Raw genomic sequence first — 20,143 nt, forward strand, 5'->3', positions numbered from 1 at the left:
GAACAAGTTCTGAGATTAAAGAGATCTCAGAATAAACCCTGAAATTTTATTTTAATATTTGACTTATAAATATTAAAAATGTTACCATGTTCATAGAAATGATCTTCTGAAATTTGTTTGGCTCAATATACCCAACAACAAACATGGGAAATAATGAGGCTATCTGAAATAAAAATATAAAAAAAAGCAAAAGTGAAAAAAAATGTAGAAAACAAACACTTCACTAAAGCAAAGTAAATGCAAGAGCAGAGTTCTATTTCCAATAGTGATAGTCAAAGTAATTTGAACCAGCCTTCTCACTGAGAACTGGAATAGCTAGGAAAAATATAAAAAACACCTGTATGAAAGCCACAGATTACCAACAAGGCAAAAAAGAATTAGGAAGCCAAGACCAGAGAAAAGATGGAAATCTACAGTGATGAGCATGAAGTTTTGGGTCATTTTTGTCCCAGAGGCATCTGTCAATTCCAATAGGAGCAGATGCCTGCCAGCTGACAGACAGCTGTGAGATTTCCACAGACTCAGCAGTCAGGGCACACCAAGAACAGGATCCCTGCTAAGTCCCCAGACTTTGGTTTGTGGCTTCAAAAGGCTATATATAAGAGAGAACCAGAAATCAAGGAACCCTTAGAAAGACTGAAGCCCACCTGTGAATTATCTCATTCTCTAATTGCATGAAAATGATTCAAGATTGTTAGCACCTTTATTTGCCTGCTGGAAGAAAATTTAATCTTCTCTGGAAGAAGTTAATATTGACTAAGTCTCAAGTTAACTCTATTACTGTTTACATACAATGTCTAAAAGCACATCAAAACTACCCAGATACAGGAGGAGATGAGACATTATCTCTAAGACAACAGAAACAGATCCATGAAGAATCTAGTTCAGGAGTGACGTCAGCATCATGGAGGAGTGAGCTCTTCCCTTGGCCTCTCCCCTCTAACATACAACCAAAAGGACAGTCATACACCAACAGAGGACATATACACATCAAAAAAGACGTCTGAGAGATCCATGCAGCCATACGCCTGAAGGTGGTGGTGGGGCTGGATCCTCTGGAGGAAGAAGAAGCTGATCGATAGGAGCTCTGTGGAGAGAGACTGGCTGTGGTGGTGGGAAGTACACAGGTGAGAAGGGTGCCCAATCCCCACCTGGCACTCCAGCCCCAGGATCATCTGGAGCATGGCCTAGAGAGCTTGGCAGTGGCAGTGGGGAAAGTGCGCGGCCCCAGCAGTGTCCAGAGCACAGTGTGGAGAGTGTGGCAGAGGCAGCGGGGAAAGTGTGCAGGTGAGGAAATGGTGCCCGGTCCCCGCCTGGAACTCCAGCCCCACTATCACCTGGTGCCTGGAGCAGCAAGCGAGGGAGCGGTGGTTGGGAAATGGGAAGGCCACAGTCCTGCAATTTCCCAGAGCTCCATACGGAGAGACAAGCAGGGACCAGGGGAAGCACTGGGGAAGGACAGTACACCTCACCCTGCCTAGGGCTCCAGATCTGCCATAGATCAGTTGCTCAGAAAGAAATGCAGTCAGTGGCTGGAGCTAGGGAGCCCCTGTTTGTGCCAGGCCCAGAAAACACAGCACCTGATTGCCACTTAGTGGTGGTACATGGCAGCTGCTACAAGATAAGAGCACCATGAGGAAGCAAAAATCCACTCCATCAAGCAGCATGAGTAGGTATATTAAAGCTCCAGACCAGAAGGAAAGTGACAAGTACCCAGAAACCAACCCTGAAGGCACAGAAATCCATAACCTAAAGGACAAAGAACTCAAAACAGCTATCATAAAAAAACTCAGCAAGTTACAAGAAAACACAGAAAGACAAATTAATGAATTCGGGAGCTTCCTCACAAAGGAGATTGAAACCATAAAGAAGAATCAAGTCAGAATTGTTGGAACGAAAACCACAATGGCGGAAATAAAGAAAAATCAGGATTCCCTAAACAACAGAGCTGACAATATAGAGGAGAGAATCAGTTAGATAGAGGATAGTACAATAAAAATGCTTGAAGAGGGAGGAGAAGAGATAACTAAGACTAAAAAGAAATGAAGAACCTCTCAGAGAAATATCTGACCCAATCAGGAAATGCAACATAAGGATTAAAGGTACTCCAGAGGAGGAGGTGAAGGAGAATGGAGCAGAAAGCTTGCTCAAAGAAATAATAGCTGAGAACTTCCCAAACCTGGGGAGGAAGCTTGGAAATTCATGTGAAACAGGTCCCCACATCTCGTAACTTTGTCAATGTAAAAAGACCCACTCCGGGGCATATAGTAGTGAAACTGGCAAAAGTCAAGGACAAAGAAAATATACTAAGGGCAGTAAGGCAGAATAAAATAACTTACAAAGGAACCCCTATCAGGCTATCAGCAGATTTCTCAGCAGAAACCTTACAGGCTACGAGAGAGTGGAATGATGTATTCAAAATCCCAAAAGACAAAAACTTTCAGGCAAGAATAGTCTATCCAGTGAAAATCGCCTTCAGATATGACACAAATAAAAACTTTCCAAAATAAACAAAAGCTAAGGGAGTTCATCGCCACAAGAACCCCCTACAAGAAATCCTCAAGCAGGCTCTCATACCTGGGAAAAAGAAAATTGGAAAGGGCCTACAAAGCCTTGAGGAAGGAGATGAATACGTAGGCAATAATCAGAAAACAGCAGCTCTCTTTCAGATCAGGTTACTAAACACTTAACTTTAACATCAAGGATAAAGAAAAGGAAAACACCAAAACAAAAATGATCTCATCATTTTAACCACAAACTCACAACACAAGATGGGAAAAGATATGACAAAAATAACTTAGAAGTGGAAGACAAAAGGGATGGAATTAGTACAGGGTAAGAAAATAAGAAGCTATCAGAAAATGGACTATCTCAACTACAGGATTTTTTACACAAACCTAAGGGTAATCACTAAACAAATGATTAGAACAGAGAGATTTACGATAAACAAGGAGAAAACAAACAATACCAACAGAGAAAACTACCTAATCAAATTGGCAGTCTGAAACACAAGGGACGAGAAACAAGGAAATGGAGAAGAACTGGGAAAAGTGGGATAAGATGGCAATATTAAGCCCTTGTATATCAATAATCACTCTAAATGTAAATGGATTGAATTCTCCAATCAAAAGACACAGAGTGGCAGGATGGATTGAAGACCAAGACCCAACAATATGCTGCCTCCAGGAAACACATCTCAGCTCTAGAGACAAACAGGCTCAGAGTGAAGGGATGGAAGACAATACGCCAAGCTAATGGCACACAAAAGAAAGCAGGTGTTGCCATACTTGCCATACTTATATGAGACAAAAGAGACTCCAAGATAAAACTGGAAAGAGAGACATAGAAGGGCAGTACATAATGATAAAAGGGACTCTCCACCGAGAAGACATAACACTTATAAACATGTATGCACCCAACACAGGAGCACCAAAGTACATAAAGCAACTATTAACCAATCCAAAAGGAGATATCAACGACAACACAGTAATAGTAGGGGACCTCAACACCCCACTCACATCAATGGATAGATCATTCAGACAAAAAGTCAACATGGAGATAATGGACTTAAATGAGAAACTAAACCAGATAAACTTAATAGATATATAGAGAGCACTCCATCCACAAACAGCAGAATACACATTCTTCTCAAGCGCACATGGAACATTCTGAAGGATAGACCATATATTGGGAAACAAGGCAACCTCAATAAATTTAAGAAGATTGAAATCATATCTACCATCTTTTCCAACCATAATGTTGTGTAGAAATCAACTACAAGAAAAAAACTGGAAAAAGAACAAAAATATGAAGACTAAACAACATGCTGCTGAACAACCAAGGGGTCATCAAAGAAATAAAGGGAGAAATCAAAAAATACTTGGAGACAAACGAGAACAAAAACACACCATACCAACTTTTATGGGATGCAGCAAAAGCGGTCCTAAGAGGGAAGTTTATACAATACAGGCCCACGATAACAAACAAGGAAAAGCTCAAATAAACAATCTTAAACTACTCCTAACAGAATTAGAAAAAGAAGAACAAAGCTGAAACTCAGCAGAAGGAAGGAAATAATAAAAATTAGGGCAGAAATAAATGAAATTGAAAAAAAAAAACACTGTAAAAAGGATCAACGAAACAAGGAGCTAGTTCTTTAAGAGGATAAACAAAAGTGACAAACCCTCAGCCAGACTCACTAAGAAAAAGAGAAGGCTCAAATAAATAAAATTAGAAATGAAACAGGCTAAATTACAAGAGATACCACAGAAATACAAAAGATTATAAGAGAATATTATGACAAACTATACGCCAACAAACTGGACAATCTGGAAGAAATGGATAAATTCTTAAGACTTATAAATTCTTATAACCTCCCAAAACTGAATCTCTGAATAGACCAACCACAAGTGAAGAAATTGAAACAGTAATAAAAAACCTCCCCAAAAACAAAAGCCCAGGACAAGATGGCTTCTCTGGAGAATTCTACCAAACTTTCAAAGACAATTTATTACCTATTCTTCATCAAACTATTCCAAACAACTGAGGAATACAGAATTATCCCTAACACATTTTATGAGGCCAACATCACCTTGACCCCAAAGCCAGACAAGGACAATACGAGGAAGGAAAACTACATGCCAGTATTGCTGATGAACACAGATGCAAAAATCCTCAACAAAATATTGGAAAACCAAATACAGCAATTCATTAAAAAGATCATACACCATGATCAAGTGGGATTCACACCAGGAACACAGGGATGGTTCAACATCCACAAATCAATCAATGTAATACATCACATTAACAAAATGAGGAACAAAAACCACATGATCATCTCAATAGATGCAGAGAAAACATTTGACAAGATCCAAAACCTGTTCATGATTTTAAAAAACTCTCAATAAAATGGGTAGAGAAGGAAAATACCTCAACATAATAAAAGTCATATATGACAAACCCAGTGCCAACATCATACTCAATGGGGAAAAACTGAAAGCCATCCCACTGAGAACAGGAACAAGACAAGGGTGCTTACTCTCAGCACTCTTATTCAACATAGTACCAGACGTTTTGGCCAGAGCAATTAGGCAGGAAAAAGAAATAAAAGGAATCCAAATAGGCACTGAAGAAGTAAAACTCTCGCTGTTTGCAGACAACATGATTTTATATGTAGAAAACCCTAAAGAATCCATCAGAAAACTATTAGGAATAATCAACAACTATAGTAAAGTTGCAGGATACAAAGTCAACTTACAAAAATCAATGGCATTCTATACTCTAAAAATGAACTAACAGAAGAAGAACTCAAGAATCAACCCCATTTACAACTGCAACAAAAAGAATAAAGTATCTAGGAATAAATTTAATGAAGGAGGTGAAAGACCTATAGAAGGAAAACTATAAGACATTACTGAAAGAAATTGAGAATGACACAAAGAAATGGAAAGATATTCCATGTACATGGATTGGAAGAATAAACATGGTTAAAATGTCCATTCTACCTAAAGCAATCTACAAATTCAATGCAATCCCAATCAGAATCCCAATGACATTCTTCACAGAAATAGAACAAAGAATCTTCAAATTCATACGGGGCAAGAAAAGACCCAGAATAGCCAAAGCAATCCTGAGAAACAAGAACAAAGCTGGTGGCATTGCAATCCCTGACTTCAAAACATATTATAAAGTTACAGTAATCAAAACAGCATGGTACTGCTATAAAAACAGACACACAGATCAATGGAACAGAATTGAAAGCCCATAAATAAAACCACACATCTATGGACAGCTAATATTTCAACAAGGAGCCAAGAACATACAATGGAAAAAGGAAAGCCTCTTCTATAAATGGTGCTGAGATAACTGGACAGCCACATGCAAAAGAATAAAAGTAGATCATTATCTTTCCCCACACACAAAAATAGATTCAAAAAGGATGAAAGACTTGAAGGTAAGTCCTGAAACCATAACCTTTTAGAAGAAAATATAGGCAATACACTCTTTGACAACAGTCTTAAAAGGATCTTTACAACTATCATGTCCACTCAGACAAGGAATACAAAAGAAAAAATAAACAAGTGGGACTTCATCAGACTAAACAGTTTCAGGAAGGCAAAGGAAATCAAGATCAAAATGAAAAAACAACCCACCAACTGGGAGAACATATGTGCAACTCATACATCCAATAAGGGGTTAATCTCCATAATATATAAAGAACTAACACAATTGAACTACAAAAAAATAAACAACCCAATCAAAAAGTAGGCAGAGGATATGAACAGACATTTCTCCAAAGAAGATATACAGATACCCAACAGGCACATGAAAAGATGCTCAACATCACTAATTATTAGGGAGATGCAAATCAAAACTACACTTAGATATCATCTTACACCCATTAGAATGGCTATAATCACCAAGACAAAAAATAATAAATGTTGGAGAAGTTGTGGAGAAAAGGGAACCCTCCTCCACTGCTGGTGGGAATGCAAACTGGTGCAGTCACTGAGGAAAACAGTATGGAGATTTCTCAAAAAATTAAAAATAGAATTACCATATGACCCAGCTATTCCAGTACAGGGGATTTATCCAAAGAACTTGAAATCAACAATACAAAGAGACTTATGCATCCCTATGTTCACTGCAGCATTATTCACAATAGCCAAGATGTGGAAGAAACCCAAGCGTCCAGTGACTGATGACTGGATAAAGAAGATGTGGTATATATATATACAATGGAATACTACTCAACCATAAAAAAAGACACAACTGTCCCATTCGCAGCCACATGGATGGACCTCGAGGGCATCACATTAAGCAAAATAAGCCAGACAGAGAAAGACAAACACCATATGATTTCACTCATACGTGGAAATATAAACAAACTTACAGACAGACAGCAATTTAGTGGTTACCAGGGGGAGGTGGTGGGGGAGGCACAGGCATATAGGGGCACAATTATATGGCTTTTGACAAATATTAATGTAGAACTAAAATTTCACAATGTTATAAACTATTTAGACCACAAGAGAAAAAATTTTAAAAAAGAAGAATGTAGTTCAAGGTCAGCAGATTTTTTACGTAAAAAGTCAGACAGTAAATATGTTACACTTTGTGGGCACGTACAGTCTCTGTTGTATATTCTTTTTCTATCTTTTTTTAAACAACACTGAAAAAGTGTAAAAACCACTCTTATCTTGCAAACCACTCAAAAACCTGTCTGGCATCATCAGACACAGACTTTATGTTTGACATTTCCAAGGAAATAACAGATAGGATTGAAAATTCCAGGAGCGTACTGGAAGCCATAAAAAAAGAACCAAATTGAAAATGTACAACTAAATATTACAATAATCAATATTAAGAAACCAAAGATTGGTTTAAAAGCAGGTTAAACACAGCCAAACAAAAAAGTGATAAATCGGAGCCAGCCCCTATGGCCTAGTGGTTAAGGTTCGGCGCTCTCAGCGCTTCAGCAGCCCAGGTTCAGTTCCCAGGTATGGAGCCACACCACTCCTCTGTCAGTTGCCATGCTGTGGCAGCAGCATATAGAAGAACTAGAAGGACTTACACCTAGAATGTACAACTATACACTGGGGCTTTGGGGAAGAAAACAAAAAGAAGACTGGCAACAGATGTTAGCTCAGAGTGCATCTTCCTCAGAAAAATAAAAAAGCAATAAATTGGAAGGCAGGTTAGAAGAAAACATCTAGAAGAAAGCAAAAAATGACAAAGAGATGAAAAAACAAAGATATAGAGCATATAGTATAAGGACGTAAGCTTAGAGTCTCTAAGAAGGGCTGCCCTATTACTTTTCTTCCAGCTTTATTGAGATAAAGTTGATTCACAACATTCTGTAAGTTTACGGCGTACAATGTGTTGATTTGATACACCTATCTATTGCAATATGATTACCACTTCAGTGTTAGCTAACACCTCCATCACATCACAATTCCCATTTCATTTTTGTGGTGAGAACATTTAAGATCTACTCTCCTAGTAACTTTCAAGTATATAAAACAATACTGTTACCATAATCACTTTACCGTGCATTAGATCCCCAGAACTTATTCATCTTCTAGTTGCAAGTTTGTACTCTTTGACCAATATCTCCCTATTTCCCCCACCCTCCAGGCCATGGTAAGCATCATTCAACTCTCTGTTTCTATGAGTTTGGCTTTTTTAGATTCCACATATAAGTGGTGATATACAGTATTTGTCTTTCTCTGTCTGACTTATTTCACTTAGTAGAATGTCCTCAGGGTTCATCTATATTGTCACAAATGGTAGATTTACTTCTTTCTCATTGCTGAATAATACTCCATTGTATATACATATATGCTATCTTCTTTATCTACTCATCTGTAGACAGGCACTTAGGTCGCTTCCATATCTTGGCTGTTGTGAATAATACCACAATAAATATGAAGTGCAAATATCTTTTTGATATTCTGTTTTCATTTCCTTCTGATATATACTCAGAAGTGGGATTGCTGCATCATATAATACTTCTATTTTTAATTTTTTGAGGAACTCCATACTGTTTTCCATAGTGGCTGCACCAATTTACATTTCCACCAACAGTGCACAAGGGTTCCCTTTCCTCCAAACTCACTAACCCTTGTTATCTCTTGTCTTCTTGATGATATTAATCTCTTATCAGATATATACACAAGTGAGATTGTATCAAACTAAAAAACTTCTGCACAGCAAAGGAAACAATCAATAGAGTAAAGGCAACTTATTAAATGGGAGAAAATATATGCAAACCATATATATGATAAGGGGTTAATATGCAAAATATATAAAGAATTCATAATACTCTAGCAAAAAAACTAATAACTCAATTAAAAATGGGCAAAGAACTTGAACAGATATTTATCCAAAAAAGATATACAAATGACCAATAGATAGACATGAAAAAATGCTGAGGTCAGTGAAATGCAAATCAAAACCACAATGATATATTATTTACACCTGGTAGGATGGCTATTATTAAAAAAACAAGACAATGAGTATTAGAAATAAAAGGAATATATAACAACTGTGCACATAATAATGCTGCATCAAAATGTTTGAAGTAAGAATTTACAGAACTAAAAGTAGATATAGACAACTCCACTGTTACAGTGGAAGAGTTTAACACACTCCTCCTCTAGTAACTGAAATAAACAAACAAAAATAGTGGAAATCTAAAAGATCTGAATAACACAATTAACAACTTTTCCTAATTAACATAGGTAGAACTATATACCTAGCAAATATAAAATACCCAATCTTTTAAAATGCATCAAAAACAGAAAACACCTAGAGGAAAATCTAATGAAAGATCTGTAAAATCTCTAAAAATCTATACAACATTGAGATAAATTAAGCAAGAACTAAATAAGTGGATACACATATCAGGTTCTTTGGTCAGAAGATACCATATTTTAAAGATCTCAAAATTTTAAATTTACTGAAATGATACTTTTCAAAGTGAAAAGAAAATGACTACATATGGGACCTCCTGAGATTTCACCTAAATTGGGGGTGGGGGGAACAAATCTAAAACATAGATTTTAAGAGGCATTAGGAGAAAGAACCCAGTTACTTTCTACTTGTTTCCTGTTGAGTCTAGCATATTTAATAAAACAGTTACACTTGTTAAAAGAAAGTTCATAAATTCACCTTGTAAGGAAAATTAATCTTGATACTAATCATGAAAAATGTATCATATAGAGTCTGGCAGCAAAAGTGAACTCTGGCAGGAAAGGAGCTCACATAGAAAACAAGCCAGGGTCTGTGAACAAGGGAGAAACCACAAACTTGAGTTGCAGTGCCACCTTCAGGAAAACAAAAGAGGCTTCCAGTAGCCAGCCTGCTGAGTTGTAAGATCTAGAAAAAGACATACAACTTAATAATTTTGCCACAAAGAGGGAGCAAGAAGCATGGAGCCAGTGTATCCATTCAAGGTCAGAGAAAGCACCAGATACAAGCAGGACCAATGAAGAATATCTCCCACCTGAAGGCAACTAGTAAAGATTAGAGGTGACTGCTACATCAAATGCAAAAACAATACAAAACTCCAACGCACATGAAGAATCAAGGAAACACGACATTACCGAAAAATCTCAATAATCCTCTGGTAACTGAACCCAAATATGCAGAATTCTGTGATTCACCCAATAAAGAATTCAAAATAGCTGTTCACAGAAAGATAGTTCAGTGAAATCAGGAAAACAACACATAAACAAGATGAGAAATTTAACAAAGAGATAGAAATCATTAAAAAGAGCCAAACAGAAGTTTTGGAGCTGAAGAATTCAATGAATGAAATGAAAAAAGCAATAGAGAGCGTCAATATCAGAATAGACCAAACAGAAGATGGAACAGTGAGTTAGAGGCTTGGAACTCTGAAATAACTCTGTCAGAGAAGAATAAAGAAAAAAGAACGAAAAAGAATGAAGGAGCCTATGTGATCTATATGATGCCACCAAACGATCAAATATCAGAATCATTTGAGTTCTAGATGACAGGGAGAAGGGGGCAGAAAGTTTATTTAAAGAAATAATAGCTGAGAACTTCACAAACCTGGGGAGAGACTTGAACATCCAAGTTCATGAAGCTAACAGATCACCCCATTACTGCAATTCAAAATGACCTTCTCTAAGACACACTACAAACAGTCCTCAATTTACAATGGTTCAACTTAGGATTTTTTTGACTTTATGATGGTGCAAAAATGATATGCATTCAGTAGAAACCATACTTTGAATTTTTATCTTCCTGGGCTAGTATGCAGTGCAATACTCTCTCATGATGCTGAGCAGTGGCAGGGACCCACTGTTCCTAGTCAGCCACACGATCATGAGGGTAAACAACTGATACACTTACAACCGTTATGTACCCATACAATGATTCTGTTTTTCACTTTCAGTATTCAATAAATTACATGAGATATTCAACACTTTACTACACAATAGGCTTCAGGTTAGATGATTTTGCCTAACTGTAGGCTAATGTAAGTCTTCTGAGCACATTTAAGGTAGGCCAGGCTAGGCTATGATGTTCTGCAGGTTAGGTGTATTAAATGCATTTTTGACTTAGGATATTTTCAACCTTTGATGGGATTATCAGGACATAACCCCACTGTAAGTTGAGGAAGATCTGTATAATGAAACTGTGAAAAATCAAAGTCAAACAGAGAATCTCAAAAGCAGTAACAGAAAAAAGATACAAGATTGTAACCTATAAGGAACCTTCATTAAGCTATCAGCTATAGTAATAAAAATAGTATGGTATAGGCATAAAGACTAACATATACACCAATGGAACAGAATTGAGTGCCCAGAAATAAATGCATGCATATATGGTCAATTAGTATTTGACCAGGAAGCCAAGAATACTCAGTAGGGAAAGGATAGTCTCTTTAATAAACAGTGTCAGGAAAACTGGATATTCACATAAAATTGAACTCTTACACCACTCACAAAAATTAACTCAAAATGGACTAAAGACTTAAGCACAAGACCTAATACTGTAAAACTCCCAGAAGAAAACATAAGGAATAAGCTCCTTGACACTGGTCTTGGCAATGATTTTTTTGTACTATGACACCAAAAGCGCAAGCAACAAAAGCAAAAATCAATAAGTGGGATTAAATCAAACTAAAAAGTTTCTGCAGAGCAAAAGAAACAATCAACAAAATGAAAAGGCAACCTATGGAATGGGAAAAAAACTACTTGCAGACCATATATTGAGTAAAAGATTAAATATCCAAAATATATAAAGAACTTATATGACTCAAATAACAAAAAGTCTGACTAAAAATGAGTCGAGGAACTGAATAGGCATTTTTCCAAAGAAGACATCCAAATGGCCAACAGGTACATAGACAGATGTTCAACATCACTAATCATCAGGGAAATACAAATCAAAACCACAATGAGATATCCCCTCAACTGTTAGAATGGCTATCATCAAAAAGACAAGAGATAACAAGAGTTACCAAGGATGTAGAGGAAAGAGAATCCTTGAACACTGTTGGCGGAAATGTAAATTGGTAAGGCCATTGTGGAAAACAGTATGGAGGTTCCTCAAAAAATTAAAAATAGAACTACTATATGATCCAGCAATCTCACTTCAGCGTATATATCAAAAAGAAATGAAAACAGAGTATCTAAGAAATATCTGCACTTTCATGTTTATTGCAGCATTCTTCACAACAGCCAAAATATGGAAACAACATTAAGTGTCTGTGGATAGATGAAAAGATAAAGATGTAGTGTGTGTAAGCATGTGTGTGTATATATATATGGAATATTACTCAGTGATGACAAAGAAGGAAATCCTGCTATTTCCAACAACACAGATGGAGCCTGAGGGCATTATACTAAGTGAAATAAGTCAGATAGAGAAAAATAAATATTGTATGATATCACTTTGTGGAATCTAACAGCCAACCTAATAGAAACAGAGAGTAGAACGGTGGTTACCAGGGGTTGGGGGTGAGGAATAAGAGAGACATTGGACAAAGATGTTGCAAGCAGAAGATCAATAAGTTCTGGAGATCTAATGCACAGCATAATGATTTCAGTTAATATTGTATTACATACCTCAAAGTTGCTAAGAGACTAGATCTTAAATATTTTCACCACAAAAAATAAATAATTATGTGACGATAGAGGTGTTAACTAATACTATGATGGTAATCAGGTGGTAACCATATTGCAATATAATAATGTATCAAATCAATGCATTGTACACCTTAAACTTACATAATGTTACATGTCATTTATATCTCAATAAAAAAAGAACAAAGAAAAAAAACCTAAAAGCTTAGTATATCTTTTAAATGGATAGAAAATCATTAAGGCAATATCAAAATTACCCAGAGAGCTATTTAAATAGTTTCACCAGCACCACTGGATTAATAAATTTGCTTGCAAGAAAGTGATACACATTAGAAATCTAGTCCACTATGTTGGCATGTGCAAATAATGAAAACTATAGAATTTCCGTGTGATAACCTGAAAGGGCCAACCATAAGGAAGTAAAGCAGAGAGAATATTTTAAACATGCAGCACCAATTAAGCTGAGGTTATAATTTCATTCTTTGTAGATAACTGGCAGCACAAGGCTTCTTGGAAGAATTTCTCGCTGCCAACAAAGAACATTATCATCATCAGTGTTTGTTAGGTGGAAAGAAGCTCTACTGGAAAATCTTAGTATCATAAAATTTCATCAAAATTGACCTTTTTTTGCTTCCCCACCTCAGTTTCTTGCCATCAGTTACTAAGTTGTTTGGGGAAACAGGATATGGCCTCAATTCATTCGAGTAATATGATGACTAAAGCTCTGAGGAAGTGTCCCATAAGATTCTGGTCTTCAGACAAAAGAGCCAAAATTTAGCTGGATTAAAAGCAGAAATTCCCTACCATGAAGAGTAGCATTGGCCCTTACCATGTTGTGTAGCTTGACATCCAAAATGATTCCTAAGGCAAAAGGAAAATCTGCAGGCAGATTTATAGAGATCACCTCAAATACCAACATAAAAAAATGTGATTTAAAATAACAGGAAAAAGCCTGTTGCATGGTGATCATTAATATCTGTTTAACTAGCCAATATACTAATAGAAAGTCAAATTATATGATTTTTTTAAAAATCACACACTTTATAATTGCTCCATATTTTTAAAATCTATTAGGGTACAAATATAATCACAATTTAAAACTCCTATAGAAACAACCAAGCACATCTTGAATTCAACTTAAATTAGTTTAAAATCATCTTACCTGTGTAAAAAGTATAAACTGAGCAAATTGCCAGGGAAGCATAAAAGCAACATTGGAAAGACAGAGTGCAATGAAATGCCTTCTACTACTGTTCGAGGTCCTTAATGGAGAGAATTGATACCAATAAGTTTTACCATAAAAGTAGCCTATCACTAAACAGAAAGACTAATTGCACAGTGATAAAATCTAATCATCCCCTTACCTTTGATATAAGACAACAAATATAGTTAACTTTTAAAAGCTCATTAAAAAGAAATTAAAATACTTGGATTATAAAAACACTTAGCATAAGACAATCAAAATTAGAGCTTTAAATAAAGAATTGTATCTAGTTTATCAGTGAATGAAATTTTTAACATCAAAGTTTATTTTCCTCTAACTTTGCATATTAGAAATTTAATACTTCAGCAAGAAGGACATAAAATAGAATGTGCACTGACCCTTAATACCTCAAGATATTTACCCTGTATGAGCAGCCATAGCTTTTCTACATCACCACTTTCATGTTTCAAAAATCAATGAAGAAAATAAAAGTGCTGGAGAAGTAATAAGTTACCAACTATGAGAAAAATTTAAAGAAAATAATTTAAAACAATGACTTAGAATAATTACAGAATACAGTTAAACTATTGCATGTTGAAGTTTTAATTGTCCATTCTGTAATTATGATATATATTAGCAACCAACATCTTTTACCAAAGAAAACTTTATCTTTTAGAATATGAAAAAAGAAATGCAAACATTTTGTGTAAACAATAAAACCATAGCTATTCTTTTTATAAATGTTGCATTGGATTTTGATAAATCCTTGTACTACATTACATAAAGTTTGAAAAGCAAAATTTTAAGTATTCCTATTGTTTAGTAATATGATCACAAAATATATTCATTAAGTACTGAGTTACCTTATATTTAGCAAACAAAAATTACTTTTGGCTAAGACACAGAGTAAGAGCACATGCACTCAAGGATACAACCCTAAATGTTCTAATTAACAAATTTCATTCCACGAAACCACTGACTGGTCAGGGTTATATTACTTAAAATTACTTCAAAATTAATCAAAAATTAAATTAAATTTAAAATTAATATTACATAAAAAGTAGAAAATAAACCATCTTTCTAGGAATTTAACTGGGAATGAGTAAAAATAAATAGGCAGCTTCTTCCACCATAATCTTTGAGAGAAAGTAATATGCAGAGCAAAGACATAGAAATCTGGACGGGGAGCACATTCCTAAATTCAAATTCAATCCAAAAATAAACTTGTCATGTAGGTAACAAATCAGGAGATAGTCTTCACCTTTCTCGAGGCTGGTGGCTATCCCGGTATGCCACTATTTCCCTTCCTCAAGCTACCTTACAAGAGCCTTAAAATCTCTCCATGGTAGTGTGCTAAGTGCTCTGTGGTTGGAGATAAATATGGCATGGTCCCTGTTCCTAGGGTATTTTAATATACTAAGTGTATATGCAGACAGTTGTGTGCTTGATTAACAAATTTACAGCTTTAAGAAAGAAAGACGACATGTACACAACGACTTCCACACAGGCAGAACCTGATGGGGAGTAGGAAGTGAAGGACGCGGTTTCCTGGGAGTTTGGAGGAAGTGATCACTATCTCACACGGTGAGAGATCTCATTAACATTCTATGAAACTTATTTCTTTGATAAAGTTATTTATAGTATTCTGCTATTTATGTTTTTGTTGTTATTGTTTCTCAGACCTCTTAAATTTCTAAAATGCTTATAAATTTAACCCCAACAAAAAAAATTGTGTCCAAGAAAAACAATTGAGAGGAAACTCTGGCTGAACTGCTAGAAACATCAACAGTTCAGAAATATTCATAAATATATGAATATATAAACTCCTCATCTATCTAACCTAGCATTTCCCAAATTCATTTGTGCACAGACACTTTTTTCATGGGACATACATTAATGCTCTATCAAAAAACCACAGGTTGGAAAATGATGAGTCAGCATACACAAGCTTTGAGAAAAAAATAGTTTCTTAAAAATCTTTCAATCTTTACCAAATATATATGAACACATACATTCTGATTTATTAAAACATAATGTGGTTATCTAAAATCTATAGCCTAGACTCGTAAGTGGAAAGCAATTCTTACATAGTGATTTTAGATTATTTTCTTAACTGGATACTCTGTTTTTAAAGTAACTGAAAAAAAGAGAGTGAGCTTAAATATGGTAACTATAACTTAATCGATTGAAGTATACTTTAAGAAACTTAACTTGTAATTTATTTAGATTTGTTTTATAAATAAAAATTACCTGAGAATCAAAGTTAAAATGTACATTTGAAGTACAAGAAACGGATAAGAAAAACTTTCCCGGAGAGGTGGTGTCCACATCACACGAGTAGCCTGAAGTCAATAAAATGCTTATGTCACTTTATGTTTGCAATAAACATTATTAATCTAAAAATCACGACTGGGCTGGTTTTAATAATTTTAATACTAGGCTCATTCATTTCTGAATGCCTGATATAGCTCTGTTTTTGGAGCTCTCTTAACGGGCACATAACATTAACACATAACTTATACAGAGAGCTATTAATTAGCAAGTCCAGAAACAAGACAAAGATATATCAGGTCAAACATAAGTAAACCCACAGGACAAACAAGATGGCAGGTACAGGAGCAGTGAGGAGTCAGGGACTGAAAAACCAGAGCCACATTCCAGCTCTGCAGTGAGGACCCTGGCATCCCAGGGCTTTGGGATGTATATACGCCCAGAAAAGCATCTAAACAAATGGCACCTAGGGCATTCACAAACACCAAGAGAGTTTATACATAACAAGTTTAATGAGTATAGACACACATTACAAGTAATTAAGACTGCCTCTGACTTTGTGAAATACACTTTAAAAGAGTTAACTGCAAATTTGTAAAAACAACCAGAAGTTTTTGGGAATCACTAATAGGATGCATATAATAAAAGTATTAATTAAATTTTTTATAGACTTTAAAACTATTTCTAAGACATATGGGTGAGAATATTATAAAAGTTTTGTATCAAGAATTCTGAAATTCTAGGGAGAATCTAAACTCTTATAATCTTGCAAGAGTCTTAAAAGTATTGCTTCTCTTCCAAGGAGCCAAAATTGTAAACCTTGGGAGATGAATTACGGTATGTATAAGAAAGAACTCTTAATGCTAATCGTCCGGCATAGCCAAAGAAAAGATCTTGTCTTTACATTAACACATTGCTCACTGACAATGCATTTGTTTCCTTTAATATATTTAAGATATTTATGTATTAATTTTTATGATTCCCTTGTCACACTCATTTTTAAAAATTAACCAAGTATCTATCTTTCCCAATAGTAATAAAGACTATTACCCTGTAAAACCTGTACCACAACATATTCCATATTTTGCCTCCAAAAGTTAGCAGTCAAATTCTCTCACTTTTCACTGCCATATTCTCAGCATCTAACAGAGTTTGGCACTGTCACGTACTCAATATTTTGTTGAACGAATCTACTGTATTCTAAAAAAGCTTCTATGAGCTCTTTTTAGGTGGATCATGTCCTCTCAGGCTGAATTAGTAAGTTAACTTCTATTTGGAATTCAGCATTTTCTGTCACTGAAAAGGAAGCATGACATAATAGAAAGAAGCAAGGTTTCAGAGCCAGACAAACGCAGAACAGGAAACCCAGCTCAGCATGTAGTGAACACAGAATCTTGGATAAGTAAATTAACCTCTCTAAATTTCAATTTCCTATCTTCTACTGTGAGGACAACAATCACCTCCCAAAAAAGTTTGGTGGGAGTAAGTGAGATAATGTATACGAAGTGCCTGAACTCAAGATGTACAGTATTTCCTTTTTCTATAAAATATACGGATGTGTATATATATACACACACTAAAAACTAGGCAAAGTATTTCATGTCATAAATTCTAATTATTACATAAAAACTGTATATCAACATGATTAAAATATCAACTTACAACACAAGGTTCTTTAAAATATTGCGAAGTCCTAACTAATATACAATCATATATTGTTTTGATGAATGTATTTCCTGGTTCCTACACAGCCCCTTCTATTTCTTAAAAATTATTTTCTAGAAAACAAACCTCTCCATGGTTGAAAAAGTAGCACAACACTGTAATTAGACCTCCAAGTTGAGACCCACTGCAAAAAAAAAAAAAAAGATACAATCACAATACGAATTTTTCACAAAATTCTCTCTTAGAATTTAAAATCATATTTAAGAAAGTCACAGTACTCAATCATAAAGTAACAGTAAAAATTTCAAAAGTACCCATGTAATTGATGTTTTAATCTTGAATGTACAAGCATACAAAGTGTACATTTAAAGTAATCTGTATTTTACAATCTATTATATTTAAAATATTTTCCAAGTAAAACATACAAGATGTGAATATAAAATAATTTTTAACAAACACACTTCAGAGTCCATCTTGCATTCTTTGAATAACCTGAATGGAGACAAGTTTTTGTGTTTTGAAATTAGATTTCAGTGATTAAGAGATGAAGAGTCTAACAGTTTCATTTAGCAGCAACTCTGAACTGCCTAAACTCCTGCAAATGTTCTTTTGTTGAGTCCCAAAGAAACAACATAGAATACAAAAGTCAGACCAAGGAGGGCTGATAATCCTCAAAGACTAAGAACCGTTTCATAAAGTTGCCTTTTCTTCGTATGTTCTTCATCACTGTATCCATAGTTTCACACTTGGAAGACAATAAACACTGGTTGAATGATTGAATAAAGGAAGGGATGAGTTTAAAAAAACAAGCAAAAGAAAGCTAACGGGAAGTGATTTACCATTTATAGAATTTCACAAAAGGAAATTCAAAGGATACACTTCAAAAAGGAAGAAACTGAAAGAAGGAAGCTGTGAGAAGCAAGAACAGACACTGCACAAAGAAACTCTGAACACGTGGACAAATCTGAGCAAGGTCTGACGACATAAACGATGACGGCTGCTGTGGAGGGGTAACGGGAGTACTGAACTGCAGTGCTAATTCCAAGACGGAGGGGGCTATTTTGAAGTAAAGTATTCTAAAATTCCTTGTATTGATCAGAAGAAGGGGAAAGATATCAATTAATTTTAGACTTGATCAAGTTAGATATGGATGTCAACATTTTATTGTTTACCACCAAAGAACAGAAAGGGACTGTCTACCTTCCAAGTTACTGCCAGTGGGGGAGGGTGACCAGGGTTAGAAACACAAAATTTCCCCCTGATTTGCTATTTCTTTTGTTTCTCATATGCCATAGTTTCCAATCTCCTCTTGGTTTTAGTGACATTTCTATAGCCCACACTTGTTTTATCTACATATTCGTCTTAAAGCCTGGAGTCCAGTAACGTATTTGATATTGCAGAACTGCGTAACCAATTTAGAAAAAACTATCATCTCTTGGGTAGCTCTCCCAATGAAAAATACTAATTTAAAAAAAGTTTTAGTTTTGTGTAACATTTTCCATATTTTAAAAAAAAGCATATGAGGGGCTAGCCCAGTGGTACAGTGGTTAAGTTTGTGCGCTCCACTTTGGTGGCCCAGGGTTCACAGATTCGAATCCCAGTCACAGACCTAGCGCTGCTCGTGAAGCCACACTGTGGTGGCATCCCACATAAAGTAGAGCAAGACTGGCACAGATGTTAGCTCACGGCCAATCTTCCTCACAAAAGAAACAAAAAGAAGCATACAAAATACAGACTACTTTCAAGAATAGAACATTTTAAAGCCTGTCAACATAATTTCACAATAACCCTTTGCCCTCAAAATACCATGATGAGCTTATATAAAATATATTTTTCCTATATGGCATACATAAAGTGCATAAAAATTTCTATATAGTTCATAGAATTACAAAGTGAACATCCTTGTAACACAATATGTCACTGAAATAGAAAATTGATCACACCCTTAGTCCCCACTTGCCACCTCGAGACAGCTATTGTATCAATAAAAACACTTCTATATACATACCATACTATCATTTACTTTAATCTGTTTTTAAACTTTATACAAATGGAAGTATGCAGTATTTTTTTAATTTTGTGCCTGCCTTCATTCATTCAACATTATATTTGTAAGATTCATCCATGTTGATGCATGTAGACGTAGCTCATTCATTCTCAGTGTTGTATAGTCTTCCACTACATTAATAAACTACAATATGTACATTTTTCTATTGATGGACATTTGAGCTGTTTCCACTTTAGAGCTATTATAAACAATGCTGCTATATTCTTGTACATATTTCCTGATGTACATGTGCAAGAGTTTCTTAGGAATATATACTTTAAGTTGGAATTGTTGAGTTATAAGATATCTACATTTTCAATTTACTTGATAACGCATGCT

The 20,143-nt window shown here is 35.3% G+C and overlaps 1 protein-coding gene across 1 annotated transcript in view; it reads right to left on the minus strand.

The window, feature by feature from the left end:
- DPY19L2 (dpy-19 like 2) overlaps positions 1–20,143 on the minus strand; it is a 101,568-nt gene that overhangs the window by 46,128 nt on the left and 35,297 nt on the right. The window contains exons 7-10 of the mRNA XM_046668935.1: positions 17,884–17,941; positions 16,072–16,163; positions 13,780–13,879; positions 86–163 (exon numbers count right to left, since the gene is read on the minus strand). Of these exons, the coding sequence (XP_046524891.1) occupies positions 86–163; positions 13,780–13,879; positions 16,072–16,163; positions 17,884–17,941 (328 nt within the window). The remainder of the gene's footprint in view (positions 1–85; positions 164–13,779; positions 13,880–16,071; positions 16,164–17,883; positions 17,942–20,143) is intronic.

The sequence above is a fragment of the Equus quagga genome, chromosome 8 (genome assembly GCF_021613505.1).
Source record: "Equus quagga isolate Etosha38 chromosome 8, UCLA_HA_Equagga_1.0, whole genome shotgun sequence".
Taxonomy (NCBI): domain Eukaryota; kingdom Metazoa; phylum Chordata; class Mammalia; order Perissodactyla; family Equidae; genus Equus; species Equus quagga.